At 44.0% G+C, this 19107-nt stretch overlaps 1 protein-coding gene across 1 annotated transcript; it reads left to right on the top strand.

Moving 5' to 3' along the window:
• The first annotated feature begins 1181 nt into the window (after positions 1–1181).
• Positions 1182–11378, top strand: LOC148521240 (uncharacterized). The gene is made up of 3 exons (XM_088475455.1): positions 1182–1250; positions 9268–9663; positions 10573–11378. Exons 2-3 carry the CDS (start codon positions 9601–9603, stop codon positions 10996–10998), a joined length of 489 nt encoding a protein of 162 aa, XP_088331581.1. The 5' UTR covers positions 1182–1250; positions 9268–9600; the 3' UTR covers positions 10999–11378.
• The last annotated feature ends 7729 nt before the right edge of the window (positions 11379–19107 follow it).

The raw sequence follows: 19107 nt of genomic DNA, 5'->3' as shown, positions 1-19107 counted from the left end.
CAAAAGGCATGACCAAGTACTCGTAATGAACACCCTGCGTTTTGAATGCCATCTTCCACTCATCTCCTTCTTGGATCCTTATTAGGTTATAGGCCCCACGGAGATCTAATTTTGAAAAACCTTCACCCCTTTTATACAGTGAAAGAGTTCCAAGATTAGTTCTAGTGAATACCGATCCCTGACGTTTATTGCTTTCAGACCCCGATAATCAATACATGGTCTCAGCCCTCCATCTTTCTTGTTAACAAAAATAGAACAGCTCCTGTGGGTCATTTAGACTCCCTGATAAATCTGTGCTCAAGGGTCTCCTTGATGTATTTAGATACTATCTCTTTAAATTCTTGTGCAGATCGGCACTTAGGGGAACTGCGGCTGCCTACACTCTACAGCCATAGCATAGCCATGGATGGAGCCGGAAGCAGGGACCCCGGCAGCAGGTGCCGGGGACTTCCTGCCCACAGCCCTGCAAACTACAGCTACAGACTTAGACCATGCCATCTTCATACCATGGCTCACTTTTATATTATTTCCTCCAGGTTATTATGTTCATTTGGAGTTTTTTCAGTAACATATATGAGGTGGTTATTTACTATTAAAGGTTAAATGTATAGTAAGCCATAGAACAAAAATCCTGTTTACAATTACATGCATTGTCTTTCTTACACTTAATGTAACAAAACTGTTACTTCATATTTGTACCTTTTACTTTGTTGGAAATAACCTACACTTAATAATTAAACAACATTGACCAATTGCCATGAGTTTCTTTATGCTCTGTCAGTCTATTCCTTCTTAGAGTGATGTGTGTGAATAGGAGAACAGGTCCCCCTGCATCTGCAGGTTTACCAAGATAGGCATAGTAGCACCATACAATATCCTGGTGACAAATGAATGGCTCTCAGACCATCTCTCTCATTTGAAATAAACTATCTCCTTTATCACATCTGTACTATCCACCATAGTTCTTTGTTTCATTAAACATATTTGAGGCATTATTATGACTCAACCCCAGTGGGAACACAATGATGCAATTCACAGCAGAAGTGGACAGGATGTGGGAGGGTTATTTAGTCTCCTAGGAACCCAAGAGCGCTCTCTGAGATTAGGAAGTGTAGGCAAATTGAGGATTCATGTACTGTATGTGATAATGGACAACCATCACACTCAAGCCTTATTTCAGTGGAAAATCACTAACTTCTGTGCTTTCGTCAAAGGATTAGCTAATTAAACTTTCCTGGTCCACCAATCTGGTAAGATGTAAAAAAAACAACAACAACATAGAACAATTGCTAATTTTAAGTATGGAATGTAGATGTACATTGATTATGGTAAAAATTGTATCAAATTCTCTAAATGACATGGATTAAAACAGTAATAGACCTGAAATACAAGATCATTCTTGTTCTGTATGTATTATGAATGGAGTGCTCATGTTCCTTACTGTATTTCCTTTATTCAGCACAAAAAAACAACGGATGATTCTATGCCTTATTCTTGGCTTTGTTGACATTAAAGAACAGCCCTCTGTGTTCTTCTGTAGGGAATGGTCTGAGTGTATTCATACCAGTAAGATTTTTTTTATATGCTTGCTGTTCCTATCTTCTGTAGAGGCATCAGAAAAATAACTTTTTATTTTTAAATTTGTGTCACTTCAGGACATAATAAGAGAACATTTTCTTAATGCTAAAGATAGATTTGAGCATGGTTTAGCATGTGGCAGCTCCTTTTCATTTCACTGGAAAGTACAACTTCATTTCAGAATAAATCCTGTAGAACATTAATTAGGAAATGCTTCTAAATCCACTTGTAAGGAGATGTATTCTTACATTTTTGTTCCAAATAACAAAGTTATCAATAACAATTCAGATTGATGTTTTTAAAATAGAAAATGTGATGTGAAACATATTCTCTGTCTTTATTATAATTTTTTGAGAGGATTGATTTTGCAGTCCATTCTTTATACTTTCCACTTAATTCTATCTTATGCACATTATTATTATTATTATTATTATTATTATTATTATTATTATTATTATTATATATTTACAGCCTCTCATAGCTACGGACGCTGTATTGAGAAAATGTACGCAACGTCCACCTATATTAGCATACAAACGTGGCCCTAATCTAAAACAACTTCTGATGCAACCATTAAAGCGACCAGAATCTGAGTTGAGAGATATATGGCTTAGACCAGCGAAGAAGGGCTGCTTTAAATGTGCAAATTGCATGACCTGTCGATCGATGGTGGCTGTTCCATAATTTTCACATCCATATACTGCTGTATCCGGTTCCAACTGCATTGTACACTGGATTTTGTTTTATATATATATATATATATATATATATATATATATATATATATCATGTCTGTTGCTCCATAGAACAAAAGGTAGGCGGCACTCCAGGCTACCTTTTATTCTATGGAGCAACAGACATGCTATATATAATGTCGTGGCAGGCACCCCAGCTATTTATTTACATACCGAGTGCCCTTCTACATGCTGCTCTATATATATATATATATATATATATATGGATTTTGTCAATGGTTGTGTGGTAATGGTGATGGGGATCATCTTCAAGGCTCTCCCTTCCTCATTTGAATTCTGCTTCCCGTTTCTTAACCATGCTATAAGAAGGAGCAGCCTCCCCTAGTGTCATAACCATGTCCTCATGGGTCCCTGTGGGTGTTAAACCCTTTATGATGAGGTAGCGGATGACTGGGCGATGAGCAAGAAGTTAAATTTTATGTGAAAATAATAAAAACTGTTTAGCACATTTAATTGTACCTTACGCTACAAACTTTATAATCACCCCTCATACATTATATATATATATATATATACACACACATGTGTGTATATAATATATATATATATATATATATATATATATAATGTTGAAAAACACACTACATATACTCCGGTATGTAAGGTGTTATTCGCCAGATGGAAGATGTCAACACCGGCCAGATGGAAATCATCCTTCAGTATAACAGGAAAACTGCACCATAAGCCACCATCAACATGTTTCAGACCAGAAGTCCTTCCTCAGGATGTGGCTTGGTTCCAACAGGCTCCTTTTATACCTCTCCCTAATTTTCCAATTATCCATTTCCCCCCGATTTTCCATGACCAGACCAGACTAAAAGGCCCAGGGCTGGTTGTGGATTTAGGGGGGACTCCATGCTGTTTTTTTATTATTATTATTATTATTATTATTATTATTATTATTATTATTATTTTAAACATTTTTTAAGCCCTAAGAAGCATGCATAGATCATAGTGATCTGTGCATGTTTCTTTTTTCTTTTTTCAATATATGTTTATTGATTTTAAAACAAACATAAATTTTAGCAACAGACAAAAATCCAATATCATCAAAATATTTCTTGAAATAGAACATACAATCAAATATCGATATTGAAATAATTGGTAGCAACCAAATATCAAATCTGAAATAAATAATATATAATATGAAAACAATGAAAAGAATAGAAAAAAAACAGACAATATATAAAGACTGGACAAAACAGAGAAGAAGAAGGGGGGGAGAAAAGAACGGGAAAGAGGGTAAATAACCTGCCTAATGCACCAAGAACTCAAACCAATGCTGACTTATAAGCCGCAGACGATTTAAACTCAAGTCAAGAGCACCAGGTAGAACAGAATTCCTTGTTTTTCTCCACTCTGAGATGGAGATCCTCCATATCCATATATAGATCGAATATAGTAAACCATTTCTTCAAAGAGGGTGGTACCATGGACTTCCAATGGACACAAATAACTGCCTTTGCAGTGCAATAGAGGAATTTAAGTACGGATTTTTTGTAAGTTGCTAGGGAGCTAAGGTATAGATTTAAGAGCCAAAAGGAGCGATCAGATGGGACTTCACACTCCAAGACTGATGAAGAGAGAGAAATAACTTTCTCCCAAAAGGGGCGTAGGGCTGGGCCTTCCCATCAGATGTGTAAAGGCAAACCATCCGTGGAGTTGCAACGCCAACAGCTATTAGGCACATTAGGAAACATTGTTGCAAAAATGTGGGGGCATCTATACCAACGTGAAACCTCCTTATATTGAGTCTCAATAATTGAGTAGCTGACCGAACTAGCAAAGGAGTTAACCAAAATCTTATGGCAATCCTGGGGGCTAAAGGAGACCTGCAAATCACGTTCCCAATCACCAAGAAATTTGGGGGGTTCAGAGTATATACAGTATGTTCAATTAATAATTTATAACATGTAGACAGGTGATGTGATGGGCATGTAGCTGCCAGGCACATGTCCTCAAAAGGGGTCAATGGTTTACCGCAGGCTAATCGTATTTCACGGCTTTGAACAAAGTGCTTGAGTTGTAAATAACGCTAAATCTCAGCATCCGGCAATGCCCATTTAGAATGTAGAGAACTGAAAGGAAAGATCCTCCCAGAATCCACCAGCTGGCCAACCAGTGAGACACCCTGCTGTGACAAAATATGAAAAAGTGCCCCAGATGCACCTGGAAGGAAGTCGCTGTTGTGAAAGAAATGGGTTAAAGGTGAAAAGGGAGAAGTGATCCACGGATGCCTCCTCAGTTTGTTCCATTGCACCAAGGTAGGTCCTATTATTATTATTATTATTATTACCAGTTAATTATATAGCGCACACATATTTTGAAGCGCTTTACAGAGAATATTTGGCCATTCTCATCAGTCCCTGTCTCAGTGGAGCTTACACTCTATATTCCCTACCACATGCACACACACACACTAGGGTTCATTTTTGTTGAGAGCCAATTAACCTACCAGCATATTTTTGGAGTCTGGGAGGAAACCGGAGTACCTGGAGGAAACCTGTGCAAGCACAAGGAGAACATACAAACGCCACAAAGTTAGGGCCGTGGTGGGTAGTAAACCTACGACCTCAGGGCCTGATTCAGACCTGGTCACAAGCGCTGAGCGCTCACAACCGGGTCGATGGTGGCCCACAGCGCATGCACACGACGGAGCCAGCTCTGTCATGCGCATGCGCGAGACCCGGCTAGCGACGGGCAATCCGTCGCTCCGGGTCTCGCACCAAAGGGGGCGAGCTGTCGATGTTGAATGACAGGTCTTTCCCTTTGGTGGGCGGGCCGGGGGGGGTGGCTGACCAAACGGAGGCGTTCCTGGCCCCACTGACATCACGAGTGATGTCAGTGGAGAGATTCCGGCTCTGTTAGAGCTGAAATCTCTCTGGGGCTTGCGGCAACGAGACCCCACCACAAGGGTCTCGTCGCAAGCCCGATGGTCGCGATGGTCTTGACCATCGCGACCATCATCATGGCCGCTCACAAAAAGACGCCCTGGCTCAGAGCGAGCGCTCTTTCAGAGCGCTCGCTCGTTGTGAGGCGGTAATGCTAACCGGTCTGTGCTACCCCTGTCCTATCGTCGGATGCGTTAAAATAGGCACCCTGGATCTCCACGGGCAGCGGCTGATTGGGCCGCCGGGAGGCCAGGCCAGTTCCCACTGGGCCGGTCCTTTTGCCGCCCAGCCCACTCTTCAATGACTGACCCCTGTCCCGCTGCCCGCATCCTTCGATCGGGCAGTTGCACAGCGCAGGAGCTTAGTGACGGTGTCCCCCCAGCCCACCCCAATAGTCTAACCCCACTCCCCCGGGCCTCAGCTCCACAGTCCCGCTGCCGCGATCGGAGCTTAACTTCGATCGAGCAGCTCAGTGCACAACTTACATTAAAAAAAAAAGGGCGGGGGGGGAGCTGCCGGCTGCGCATGCCCAGCCGCTGCAGCTCCTCCCATAAGCTTTTGTGGAGCATGGGGCCGACGGCTCCGCCTCCAGCCCCTACGCGGCTCGCCTCCAGCCTCAGACACAGGCAGCGCAGCACAGCAGACGCAAACTGGAAGTTCCCGGATCCACGATGTGCGGTGTCCCTTCCTTCCCTCACCCTCCGTCGCCAGCCATCAGCCCCTCTTTTATTTTTTGGGCCATCCCATCCTGTACCCTGGGGCTGCAGGAGTTGATTAAGTGGACCACGCAGGGGGTGGGGTGCAGCTGTGCCTGGGATGGAGAGGAGCGGGCACGAATGGCAGGGGCTTTCCCAACACACTGTGGCAGTCAACACTGAGAAAACAACGTCAATGAGATGAGTTGACCCTGGAGAGGAGGTATTTCATTTTCAGTTTCTTTCACTCCTGTCCAGCCCGCTTATTCCCACCACTACTCCTATCCTGCCCCTGCTTCCCACCATTACTCCTATCCTGCCTCTGCTTCCCACCATTACTCCTATCCTGCCCCTGCTTCCCACCACTACTCCTATCCTGCCTCTGCTTCCCACCATTACTCCTATCCTGCCTCTGCTTCCCACCATTACTCCTATCCTGCCCCTGCTTCCCACCATTACTCCTATCCTGCCTCTGCTTCCCACCATTACTCCTATCCTGCCCCTGCTTCCCACCATTACTCCTATCCTGCCTCTGCATCCCACCATTACTCCTATCCTGCCCCTGCTTCCCACCATTACTCCTATCCTGCCCCTGCTTCCCACCATTACTCCTATCCTGCCTCTGCTTCCCACCATTACTCCTATTCTGCCCCTGCTTTAGACTATAACTCATATCCTGCCCCCTGTTCTGAACTACTACTCCGCCTGCCCCACACTATTATTACTCCAAGACTGCACCAGCTCTGCCATTACTACTACTCCCATCCTACCCTCAAATCCACACTACTACTCCCATTCAACCCCCTGCTTCCCACTACTACTATTCTCATCCTGCTCCTTGCGTCCCACTACTATTACTACTCCCATCCTGCTTCCCACTACTGCTGCTCCCATCCCGACCCCAGCGGTGGTGGAGTTTATGAAGTTTGTGGTCCAGGTGCTATTTCTGGCGGGGACACACCCTATTTTTTTTTCTTGCGGAGGACAATGTGTTTTACTTTTTTTCCTGCAGTGGCCAATGTATTTTTTTTTTCTTGTGGAGTCCAAGGTGTTTGTATTTTTACCTGTGGAGGCCAATGTATTTGTTTGGGGCCGGTGTGTTTTATTTTCTTCTTGTTGAAGCTAATGTGTTTTTATTTTTTTCATGTGTGGACCAATGTTTTTATTTTTTTCCTGTGGAGGATAATGTGTTTTTTTTTTCCTGTGGGGGATGTGTTTTTTTTTTCCTGTGGGGGATAATGTGTTTTTTTTTCATGTGTGGACCAATGTGGTATTATTTTTTTCATGTGTGAACCAATGTGGTTTTATTTTTTTCATGTGGGGGATAATGTTTTTTTTTTTTCCTGTGGGGGATAATGTGTTTTTTTTTCTGTGGGGGATAATGTGTTTTTTTTCATGTGGTGGATAATGTGTTTTATTTTTTTCTTGTACATTGTTTTTGATCTATACACGTATCTGAGTGGCAGTGCAGATTCAGACAAGTAGTGTATTAGAAATGTGTTGGGTGTTCCTAGGCGGTTACAGGGGTTTGGCTACAGAGATACTGAATTGCTCACACTGGGGGCCATACTTAGATGGATGATCTGCACCTAGCATAGGGCTGTTGAAAGTTCCAATGGTGCGACCAATGATGGTGTCTAAAGTCTTCAGGGTCTATTCACTAATCCTTAGAGATATAAATGGAGAAAAATAAGTCTCAACCAATCAGCAAGCAACTGTCATTTTTCAAACATAGCCTGTAAACTGAAAGGAGCTGATTGTCTGAGACTTATCTTTCTCTCTCTCCATGGATTAGCAAATAGACCCCTTAGACATTGAAAGTGGGCCTCTAAGTCCTTGCATATTTGTTTAAAGTCACAGACGAAACTGTAGCAAAAGAAGCAAGGACAGCTGCAACTATGTCCACCTCAGAATCGGGCCCTATGAGAAGGGATCCCGCCCCCTTGACAGACCCCACCCCCATTAGGGCTGCTTCCATAAATTTCCCGGGCTGGTTTTCCATCCCAATCCGCCCCTATCCACAGGTACAGTGAAAGAGCAATAGAGGCGTCCATTATTCTACCAAGCATAATAGCGTAAAACTCTGGGTAAAATATTAATTTTCATGACACTAAAGGTGCCCACACACATACTAACTTTTCACCCAATTTGGCCGATTTCATCGAATCGTGATGACAGATCATGTAAAATATGGCCAAATCGTGAGGAAATTGTGAGTCCCCACTCATGATCACGATGCGATGTGCGTTCCCGCTCATGGTACCTCGCATCCTCTGATCTGCCGTGCTGTAGGGCAGATTAGCCAACCTGGAACACAATGGGAGCCGATCATGAGGGTTTTTTTTCCTCACGATGAATCGTACGATTCATCGCACAACGCGGAATTTGACTGACAGCTTCCTGTGCACACCCCATCGCCATCTTGTGCTGCATCGTGTATGGATAAGATAGTCGCACATTCTGGAGCCTGCACACTGAAGTGTTGTTTTGTCTGAAGTTTGGTGAGTATTTGTACAGTTTAAATGCAACCACACTGACCACCAATATGTGCTCCCCCACTGCCCACCAATGTGTGCCCCCAGGTAATAAATTCATGACCCAGCCACTGCCCACCTCATTCCGGCGGGCGGTGGCTGGGTCATGCATTAAGCTCCCACTGCCCACCAATGTGTGTCCCCTACCTAACCACACTGGCCACCAATTATATGGGGCCACCTAATAATTAATTATAAAAAAAATAACTTTTTTGTAAAATTAATAGTCAAAAATATTTAATCAAGATAAACAAATACATTTCAGGAAGATTATTCATATTCAAATAACATAAAATATTAATAATAAACATGTTTAAAAATCAATTCAATACAGATAAAATAAAAATAAATTTTAAGTAATATAACATAAAAAAAATAAAATAAACACGTATTTAACAAAATAATCACCATACATTACATTTAAAAACACATATCATTTAAAGCTGGGGTCTTCTACCTTTCGGCCTCTAGCTGTTGTGGAACTACAGATCCCAGGATGCCCTGCCACCCACACTTGGGAAATATCAGCATGTTAAAACTGTGGCAGGGCATCCTGGGTTCTGTAATTCCACAAATGCGACAGGCCCAAATGTGGAACACCCATGCTGTCAAGCAAAGAAAAACATTATATTAGCAAGACATGAACACATGACATTCCTGTAAAAGAAAACACGATTACAATACCATAACAAACCTTTAAAAACCTGTAAAAAAGAAAATATTAAAACATTAAAAATGTTAACCATAACAACATTAAATTTAACAAAACTATATACACAAATATTTAAATGTTCTTTTTTTTCCTTTACAATAGATATGTCCATGGATAGTGAATGTGAATTAGTGACAGGATTCATCTAAATCCTGCACTCGAAAGAGTGTCTGTGGAAGATCAGTTCTCGGAAGTACCGTACCACAACAAGTCGCACAAGAGTATACGAAAAAGTACATCACTGATGCAGACCTGAAAACTGTACGGCAAAAGATTCAAAATCTCAGGACAGTGTAAATAAAAGAAAAAAAGAAGGTGGATCACTCCAAAAAATCAGTAGCGGGCACAGATGATATATATATGCCTGCACTCTGGTACTACCATATGATGTAATTCATCAGTGATCAAGAGCCTCAAAGGGAATCTATCGTCTTGATGGCTGAGCGTGAAGGAGAAGAGGAGGTTGCAGAACTGCCTGAACCGTCTGCAGAAGTCTTGGTAAGTAGTGACACAGTTTAAGCCAAATCCTTAATGTTTTTGTTGTTAAATCCCAAATGTCCAATTTAGTCAGTAGTTCACAGGCAGTTCTCCTGCCATGGCACAGCACCTGGTCTGTTAAAATAGGCCATGTACTCCTCCCTTACTTCTTTGGCACGTGCGGTCGATGTTGTAATTGGTGGTGCAGACACAGATGTAAAATGTCCAATGTCCTCCAGGGGTCCTACATCTTCTGCTCTAGCTGGGACTGGTCCTCGTTGGGTAGATTTTCTTCACAGAAAGTTGTGCAGCACACAGCACGCCATCACAACCCAGTCTATCTTCTCCACACAGTAGATTGATGGTGGTGTGGAAAATGCGGAAGCGGTTGCTCATTATTTCAAACGCATTTTCCACAATGCGCCTTGCCCGGGATAGACGGTAGTTGTAGATCCTCTTCTCTCTGGTCAGGCCCCTCTGTGCAAATGGCTTCATCACATGTTCATGTAATGCAAAAGCCTCGTCTGCGACGAAAACGTAATTTAGGCCGTGCTTTGTCTGGTCCAGTGAAGGCAAGTTGAGGGTTTTGTTGGCGAGTCTCTGGTAGAAAGTCATCTGTTTGAAGGACCCACCATCCAAAGCACTGCCATTCTTGCTGACATCCACAAACAGAAATTCGTTGTTGGCATTCACCACTGCCATGAGAACGATGCTGAAGAATCCTTTGTAGTTGTAGTAATATGATCCGGAGTTGGCAGGTGGGTTGATGTGGATGTGTTTCCCATCGATGGCTCCTCCACAGTTAGGGAAATTCCAACGTTGTTCAAAATCTTCCGCGATGCTGGTCCACTCCTCCACAGTGTTAGGAAACTGTAAAAAAGGGGTTAAAACATGACTATAATATTTTATTTTTCTTTCTTTCCTATATAGACTCCCACCCAAGACCCTGATTTAGCATCCACGCCGGACCTCAGTCTGCTTGGTGGTGACAGTGAGCCGGAGAATACCACACAAGTGGAAACTCCACTTCCACCTGGACCCTCATCTTCTTCACAACAACCGCAAAGAAAGAAAAAAAAACAGGGGAGAAAGAAGAACCTTACTGAACGTGAGGACAATTTTCCCCAAAATGCAGGTCGGCTGTTGCAGAAACCCTCTGATGCAATAGATGATTTCACAGCTCATGTGAGCAGCATTTTGAGAAATATGGATACAGATATCGAAAGACATTTTCTCAGGTTAAACTATGACCTTTTGAGTCGCTGTATGAGCAAAAATATCAACAATTCTACGTACATAGCAGACCCAGTGCTATTTTCCCCTGCCCAAAATGTCCATCCCCCCATGCCCAGTTAGATATTTCTCCCCCACCAAGCACCAGCACAACCTTGTTTAATGCTCTATTGGATGCAGCGGATGAATCGTCCCGTTATACAGAGATGTCACTTTTTTTCTTGTTTTTAAAATCACCAAATTTATGAATTCCAATAGGTGCTTGCTGCATGGGATAGGGTGGTGATGACGCCATTTGGACAAGGTCACTACACACATGGCACAAGTACACATTGCTGGAAGCCAGGGCCATGTATACTTGTGCCATGTGTGTATTGGCCTGTTCAAACTGGCGTCTGACCCACCCTAACACATACAGCCGGCTACCTATTGGGATTCATAAAATTTGGTGATAATGTTCTTTTGTAAAATTGTTATAAAAAAAAAGGATATTGCGCACAGTTTAATGCACACTTTCAGTTGCCTACAGGTCAGTGCACATTGTACTAAATGCAGGCTATTTTTTGCTATATGTTGAGTAAAAAAAAAAAAATTTTCTTTACACATGAAACCAATGTGTGGTGTGGTTTTTTTACTTACTTTGCAATACTAGTACTGTAGCACTTTAACGAAGGCTTTGCAGGTCTCTGGAATGATGACACCCAAGGACTGAGGTGAGATGAGTGTCTCAAACTTCAGGTTTTCAAATGACCTTCCTGTAGCCAGGTACCTCAGGGTAGCCACAAGTCTCTCGTCAGCAGGAATTGCCGTCCGCCACCTTGTGTCCTGTCTCTGGATGTGGGGGGTCACCAGATGCAGCAATTCCTGGAAGGTGGCATCATCCATGTGCAGGTAGTTCTGATAGTCGTCCGGGTTGTTCTCCTTGATCTCCATCAGCAGGAACATGTGAGAGCAGGTATCCCTTTGTAGCAGCCACTCTTTGGCCCAGCATGCTCTCGTCCTTCTTTGCTGGGCCCTCTTCCTAATCTCCCGGACCGCAGCTTCAGCGACCAACACTCTATACTGATAGGGACGCATCAGTACAGAATTCAGGAACAGGATAGAATGCAGGTAGGTAGCACACACTTTGTAACAGGCAAGCCAAATACAAAGAGCACAGTAGCAATGTACAGGATTCAGCAGGAATACACCTAGCCTCATCTAGTAGCAGAGCAGAATGTACAAAGAGTTTAAAGGGCGCCTGCTGTTTATACTCCCTAGCTAGCCCCTCCCATTGTTATGGCCATTTAAATTTCCCACCAATAGTCAAAAGCCTGTTTTTTTGGTTTTTTTAGCTCACGACCAATCTCACGATGCGTATGATCCGATAGATCGTGAGATCGTGAAACAGATTGGGTGATTTTTTTGGCAAAATCGTGATCACGACGGCAAGGGAGCTCCCGTGAAAGTTCATGAGGAAATTGGACAAGAAAATGGATCGTGAGCACATCGGTATGTGTGTGGGCACTTTCACCCATCCCAACCAAGAAAAAGTTTTTGCACTCCAATTTCTTAGCTCAGACCGAAGAGTTTGGAGTTAAGGCCTAAAGTTGTCCATAAACAGACTGTAGAGGCCTTTGATAAGAACAACTCCAAGGTACTTAAGGCTAGTGTCATGCCAAGCGAAAGCAAAAGATTGTTTCAGCATATATACAGAGTGTAAGGGTGTTGTCAAGTTTACAGCAATTGATTTTGAGTAGTATACTAGAGAGAGCGCCAAACCTCTTGAATTCTGCTAAAAGGTTAGGGACAGAGATAACCAGGTTGCAGAGAAACGCTCAGAGATCGTCTGCAAATAATGCTAATTTATATTCCACTCCCACAACCTGGAGACCCATGACATTAGGATTAGAGCTGATAGAACGACTCAGTGCTTATATGTAGAGAACGAATATTAAAGGGGAAAGAGGGCAACCTTGTCTGGAACCATTGCTAATCCTTACCGAATCTGATAAAATGGCATTGATCCTTATCTGGGCCAACAGGAAATTATATTGTGCCATAATCCTATGCAGGCATTCAGGACCCAACCCCAAGTGCAGCAGGACCCCCTGCATAAACAACCAGTCAACCCTATCAAACACCTTCTAGGCATCGGTTGAAAGTAAAATTACTAGGACAGAGCTACCTGAAGACAGGTGTATGAGGTCTATAACTTTTATGGTGTTGTTCCCTGGGCCTCCCTCCCAGGGACAATACCCACCAGGTCTGAATGTATGACCATGGGAAGTAAAATTTTAAGCCGATTAGCTATAAGTTTAGCAAACAATTTAATGTCCATAGTATGTAAGGAAATTGAGCGGGGTCCTTACTCTAATAGAGCAGGAAGTTCACTACTGACATCACGTGTGATGTCAGTAGGGCCACCCACAAACGGCAGGTGTTCCTTCGGGAATGCCTCCATTTGTGCAGCCACCCCCTTGACCCGCCTACAAAATGGGGCAAGCTGTCGATCAACATCGACAGCTGCCCCGTCTTGTAGCGAGCCCCAAAGCAAGTAAATTCTCACTTGCTCCGGAGCTCGTGCACGCTCAGTGCGCATACTGTGCATGCACACTGCCTGAACATTGACCCGCTTGCGAGCGCTATGCGCTCGCGAGGGTGTCTGAATCAGGTCCAGTGTCCTGGATTCTATGTTCCAACTGCTCAAAGTCCTGCTTGGTCAGCATAGACCGCAATAATTGTAAAATCTGTGAGACACATCCATATTTGTGTCCTGGCTCAGGTGGGGTTCACCCGCCTGGAAAGATGAGCCAGAGGCAGGGGAGAGCTGGGGGGAAGGAGGTGGAGATGATTCCCCACTTAGGGTAGTACCAGAGGGAAGGAGAAAATGCTGCAGGTCGGAGCGAGACAGGATATTAACAGGACGAGTAGAGTCTCTCCTCTGGGAATTCTTCTTCTCTTTCCCCATGAAGCAGGTAGGTGAAAAAGGTGAAAAACTTGTAAAGCTGGCACCAATAGGAAATAATCAACACAGCGTGAACTGCATGTAAGGCTGTCGCTAGTCCATACCCCCAATAAAGTGGTTAGGCTGGCATCATAGGACAGTACTGTACGTAATTATAAGAACATTTCCTGCACAGCCGGTGGCAAAGCAGGAGTTGCTAGGCAAGTATGAGTATGGACACTGTGTGGATTTGGTAGCAAGACAGAGCCTCATATAATTTATAGGAGTGTTTTCTGTACATCCGGCAACAGGCCAGGGGTGACTTGGTGAGTATGAGTATAGCTTTACACTGTGTGAAATTGGCAGCAGGACAGGACATCATATAATTATAGGAACATTTTCTGCACAGCCAGCGACATGTATGAGTATAGCTGGACACTGTTTGAAATTGCAGCAGGACAGGGCCTCACGTAGTTATAGGAACGTTTTCTGTACGTCCGGCAATAGGGAAGGGGTTACTTGATGAGTATGAGTATAGCTGAACACTGTGTGGAATGGACAGCAGCCAAAGTGAAGCAGGAGGAGTGGAAAAAGCACCAGCCAGAGTCCTGACAAAATATAGATATCACCTCACAGACTTGTAAAGAATGTACCAGGTTACAGTACCTGCCTCAGGGTCCACCAGAAGTGAGTCAGCATCAGGGAAGAAGTCCAACAGCAGCTTGGGCAGAGCTGAGGGTGGGACAGCAACAGGCAGATTAAGAACTGCTACACACAGGGCTCCAGGAGCAGGTCTTAGCAGTCCAGTCCAGAGGGGAGACACAGCAGGACAGCCAGGCTACAGCACAGTGAGGAGGGCACGGCAGACAAGCAGGAATCAATACTACACCTGTATCTAAATCACGGATGTTTCTTTTTAACATGAATTAGGTAAAAATTGTTTAAAGGTAAATTTTAAGTTAATTTTGGGGTGATTTTACCTCAAAATCGACTAAATTGAGTTCACAAAAAGGACCAACATAATTTTAGACCAATAATCAACCTTTAGTAAATTTTGACCCTAAATTTATCAGTTTCTTCTAAACTTAACATTATACCTTTATCCACTCTCCTCTTCATTTATTGTAAATGAACTAAGCAATTCTCGTTGCTTTTGAGTTTTTAACTACACGACTTTATATATATATAAAGAGTATAAAAAGAGTTACTGTCCAGCACTCCTTCTTTCTGGAAACAGCTGGCTCCGGTGGCCTCAGTGAATGATGAGTTTAAACTAGGGGTGTGCACCGGCCACTTTTCATGTTTTGTGTTTTGGTTTTGGATCTGGATCTTTCTTCGTGTTTTGGATCTGGATTGGTTTTGCCAAAACCACCCTTCCGTGTTTTGGGTTCTGGGTTTTGTGTTTTGGATCTGTATTATTTGGGAAAAAAGCATAAAAACAGCTAAAATCACAGAATGTGTGGGTTTTTCTGTTCCTATGCTATTATTAACATCAATAACATTAATTTACACTCATTTCCAGTCTAATCTGAAGATAAGCGACAAAAGTGGGCGGCACAAACACGTGGCCCATCTAGGAGTGGCACTGCAGTGGCAGACAGGATGGCAGTTTGAAAAACTAGGCCCCAAACAGTACATAATGCAAAGAAAAAAAAGAGGTGCAAGATGGAATTGTCCTTGGGCCCTCCCAACCACCCTTATGTTGTATAAACAGGACATGCACACTTTAACAAACCTATCATTTCATCACCAGGGTCTGCCACATGACTGTGGCTGAAATGATTAGTTCGTTTGGGTCCCCACAAAACAAGCTGGCAATTAATCTGTCCCTGGCTCTACGGAGGCAAGATGTCATCCTCATCATCCTCATCCACCGATTCCTCAACCTCTTCAGTTTTGTGTACATCCTCATCCTCAGAGTATTAATTTGTCCCCACTGGAATCCACCACCACAGGTCCCTCTGTACTTTCTGGAGGCTGGTCTCCCTGGAAGAATTGATAATTAATTTTGATGAACATCATCTTCTCCACATTATTTGGAAGCAACCTCCTACGCCTTTCCCTGAAAAGGTTCCCGGCTGCACTAAACACTCTTTTCAGAGTACAAATAGGATGGGGGCAACTTAGGTAAAATAGAGCCAGTTTGTACAAGGGCCTACAAATTGCCTCTTTTTCCTGCCAGTACAGGTACGGACTGTCTGACATGCCTACTTGGATGCTGTCACCGATGTAATCCTCCACCATTCTGTCAATGGTGACAGTATCATTTGCAGTGACAGTAGACATGTCAGAAATTGTTGGCAGGTCCTTCAGTCTGGACCAGATGTCCAAACTTGGTCCTGCCTGCCCTGCATCACCACCGGCGGGTTGCTTAGGATACCAAAGTTGTTTCCTGGCAGCCCCAGTTGCGGGAGAAAATGAAGAAGGAGCTATTGACGTGTCACGTTCTGGTTCAGCTGACAGTGTTTTCACCAGCAGGTCTTTGCACCTCTGCAGGCTTGTGTCAGCCAGAAAGAGAGACACCACATAAGCTTTAAACCTAGGATCAAGCACGGTGGCCAAAATGTAGTGGTCTGATTTCAACAGATTGGCCACCCTGGAATCCTGGCAAAGCGAATGAAGGGCTTCATCCACAAGTCCCACATGCCGAGCGGAATCGCTCCGTCTTAGCTCCTCCTTCACTTTCTCCAGCTGCTTCTGCAAAAGCCTGATGAGGGGAATGACCTGACTCAAGCTGGCAGTGTCTGAACTGACTTCACTTGTGGCAAGTTCGAAGGGCTGGAGAACCTTGCACAACACGGAAATCATTCTCCACTGCGCTTGAGTCAGATGCATACCCCCTCCTTTGCCTATGTCATAGGTGGATGTATAGGCTTGAATGGCCTTTTGCTGTTCCTCCGTCCTCTGAAGCATATAGAGGGTTGAGTTCCACCGCGTCACAACCTCTTGCTTCAGGTGATGGCAGGGCAGGTTCAAGGCTGTTTGCTCGCATTCCAGTCTTCGGCATGCAGTCGCTGAATGGCGAAAGTGGGCAGAAGTTTTTCAGGCCACCCAAAGCTTCTCCTGCACGTCCTTGTTGTGTTTCAGAAAATTCTGCACCACCAAATTTATTGTGTGAGCAAAACATGGGACTTGCTGGAATTTGCCCAGATGTAATGCCCGCACAATATTGGTGGCGTTGTCAGATATCACAAATCCCCAGGAGAGTCTAAGTGGGGTAAGCCACTGGGCGATGATTTCCCTCAGTTTCTCTAAGAGGTTGTCGGCGGTGAGTCTCTTACTGAAACCGGTGATACCCAGCGCAGCCTGCCTATGAATGAGCTGGCATTTCTGAACTGCTGCTACTGGTGACACTGCTGTTGCTGCTGCGTAAGGTGATACATCTACCCAGTGGGCTGTCACAGTCATATAGTGTTTAGTCTGCCCTGTTCCACTTGTCCACAAGTCTGTGGTTAAGTGGATATTGGGTACAACCGCATTTTTTAGAACACTGAGGACACTTTTTCTGATGTCTCTGTACATTCTCGTTATCGCCTGCATAGTGAACTGGAATCTAGACAGGATTTGGTACTGCGGACACACTACCTCCATCATTTGTCTAAATCCCACTGCACTAATGGCAGATACCAGATGCATGTCTAACACCAACATAGCCGTCAAGGCCTCAGTTATCTGCTTTGCTTCAGGATGACTGCTGTCGTACTTCATCCTCCTCGCTAAGGACTGTTGGAGGGTCAATTGTTTAGTAAAAGAAGTACTTCCTCTCTTGGATGATGAATGACTCCCAGCAGCAACAGCAGCAGTAGGCGGCAGCAGTAGGCGTAGCAATGCAGGGTTCTCTGGAGGAATCCCGGATAGGAGAGGAGTCAGTCATGCCAGTGACATGGCCTGCAGGACTGCTTCCGATCCTGACTGAATAGGAAATTGACGAGGAGGGAGTTGATGGTGTGGTTTGCAGGTGATTGGATACAACAGGAAAAAGGGATTTAGGTGCCCCTGGACTGCTTACGGTCTTAGCCACAGTTTCTGAACTTGACAGTAACTTATGAATGCGCTGCAGGTGACGTATAAGGGAGGATGTTCCTAGGTGGTTAACGTCTCTACCCCTACTTATTCCACCTTTTCATATGGTACATATGGCAAGACAGTTGTTGTCCGGATTTGGATAGAAATATTTCCAGACCAAAGAGGTGGAATATTTGGTCTTCTGCCCAGGTGTGACAGTAATGGGTTTTTTCATCCCACGGACAATAACTGTCTCCCCAGGTGCCTGATTTAAACAAACCACATCACCAACAGAATCCTCCTCATCAACTTCCTCCTCAGCGCCAGCTACACCTGTATCCTCATCCTCATCAACAGTGAAATCATCAATTTGAATATCATCAACTGGACTGTGGGTGCTCCTTCCAGCACTTGTAGAGGACATGCAAATGGTGGAAAGAGCCACCTCTTCCCGTCCAGTGTTGGGAAGGTCAGGCATTGCAACCGCCAGCACACTTGGACTCTCCTTGGGGATTTGTGATATCTTCTTAGAACGCACAGGTCTTTGCTGTGCTTTTGCCAGCTTAACACGTTTGATTTTTGTAGCGGGAGGAGGGCTTCCATCATCATGTGAAGCTGAACCACTAGTCATGAACATAGGGAAAGGCCTTAGCCATTCCTTGCCACTCTGTGTCATAAATGGCATATTGGCAAGTTTACGTTTCTCCTCATACAATTTAAATGTATTTTTTAAGGTCATTTTCTTGAACTTTGTAATTTGGGATTTTATATGCCCTCTACTATGACATTGGGCATCGGCCTTGGCAGACGACGTTGATCGCAGTTTATCGTCTATGTCATGACTAGTGGCAGCAGCTTCAGCACTAGGAGGAAGTGGTTCTTGATCTTTCCCTATTTTATTTTTATTGGACAAATTTTTGTCCTCCATTTATGTGATATTGATATATACGTGCGGCTAAGGCGCACACAAACACAGAAAAAGATTTTTTAATTTTTTTTGGATGGAGCGCACTTTGGGGGTTACAGCACCCTTCAACAGATGAGCCAGCCGGCCCTTGACTTATGACACAGGCGCACGCTTGGCGCTGCTACTTAGTTGATGCACGTGCGGCTACTTAGTTGATGCACGTGCTGCTACTGCACAGACAATTCACAAACACGGAAAAAAAGGATTTTTTATTATTTTTGGAGCACACTTTGGGGGTTACACCACACCTCAACAGACGAGCCAGCAGGCCCTTTACTTATGACACAGGCGCACGCTTGGCGCTGCTAATTTGTTGATGCACGTGCGGCTACTG

This window comes from Taudactylus pleione, unplaced genomic scaffold (genome assembly GCF_031769625.1).
Source record: "Taudactylus pleione unplaced genomic scaffold, aTauple2 ptg000172l, whole genome shotgun sequence".
NCBI classification, from domain to species: domain Eukaryota; kingdom Metazoa; phylum Chordata; class Amphibia; order Anura; family Myobatrachidae; genus Taudactylus; species Taudactylus pleione.
Note: the sequence above shows the minus strand (reverse complement) of the source record. Positions and strands in the feature narration are given on the sequence as shown.

Bases quoted from the DNA above. Each gene is read 5' to 3' on its own strand.
- LOC148521240 (XM_088475455.1), top strand. From the start codon at position 9,601: ATGGCTGAGCGTGAAGGAGAAGAGGAGGTTGCAGAACTGCCTGAACCG. The intron at 9,664-10,572 runs GTAAGTAGTGAC...TTTCCTATATAG, and splicing joins AACCGTCTGCAGAAGTCTTG to ACTCCCACCCAAGACCCTGA.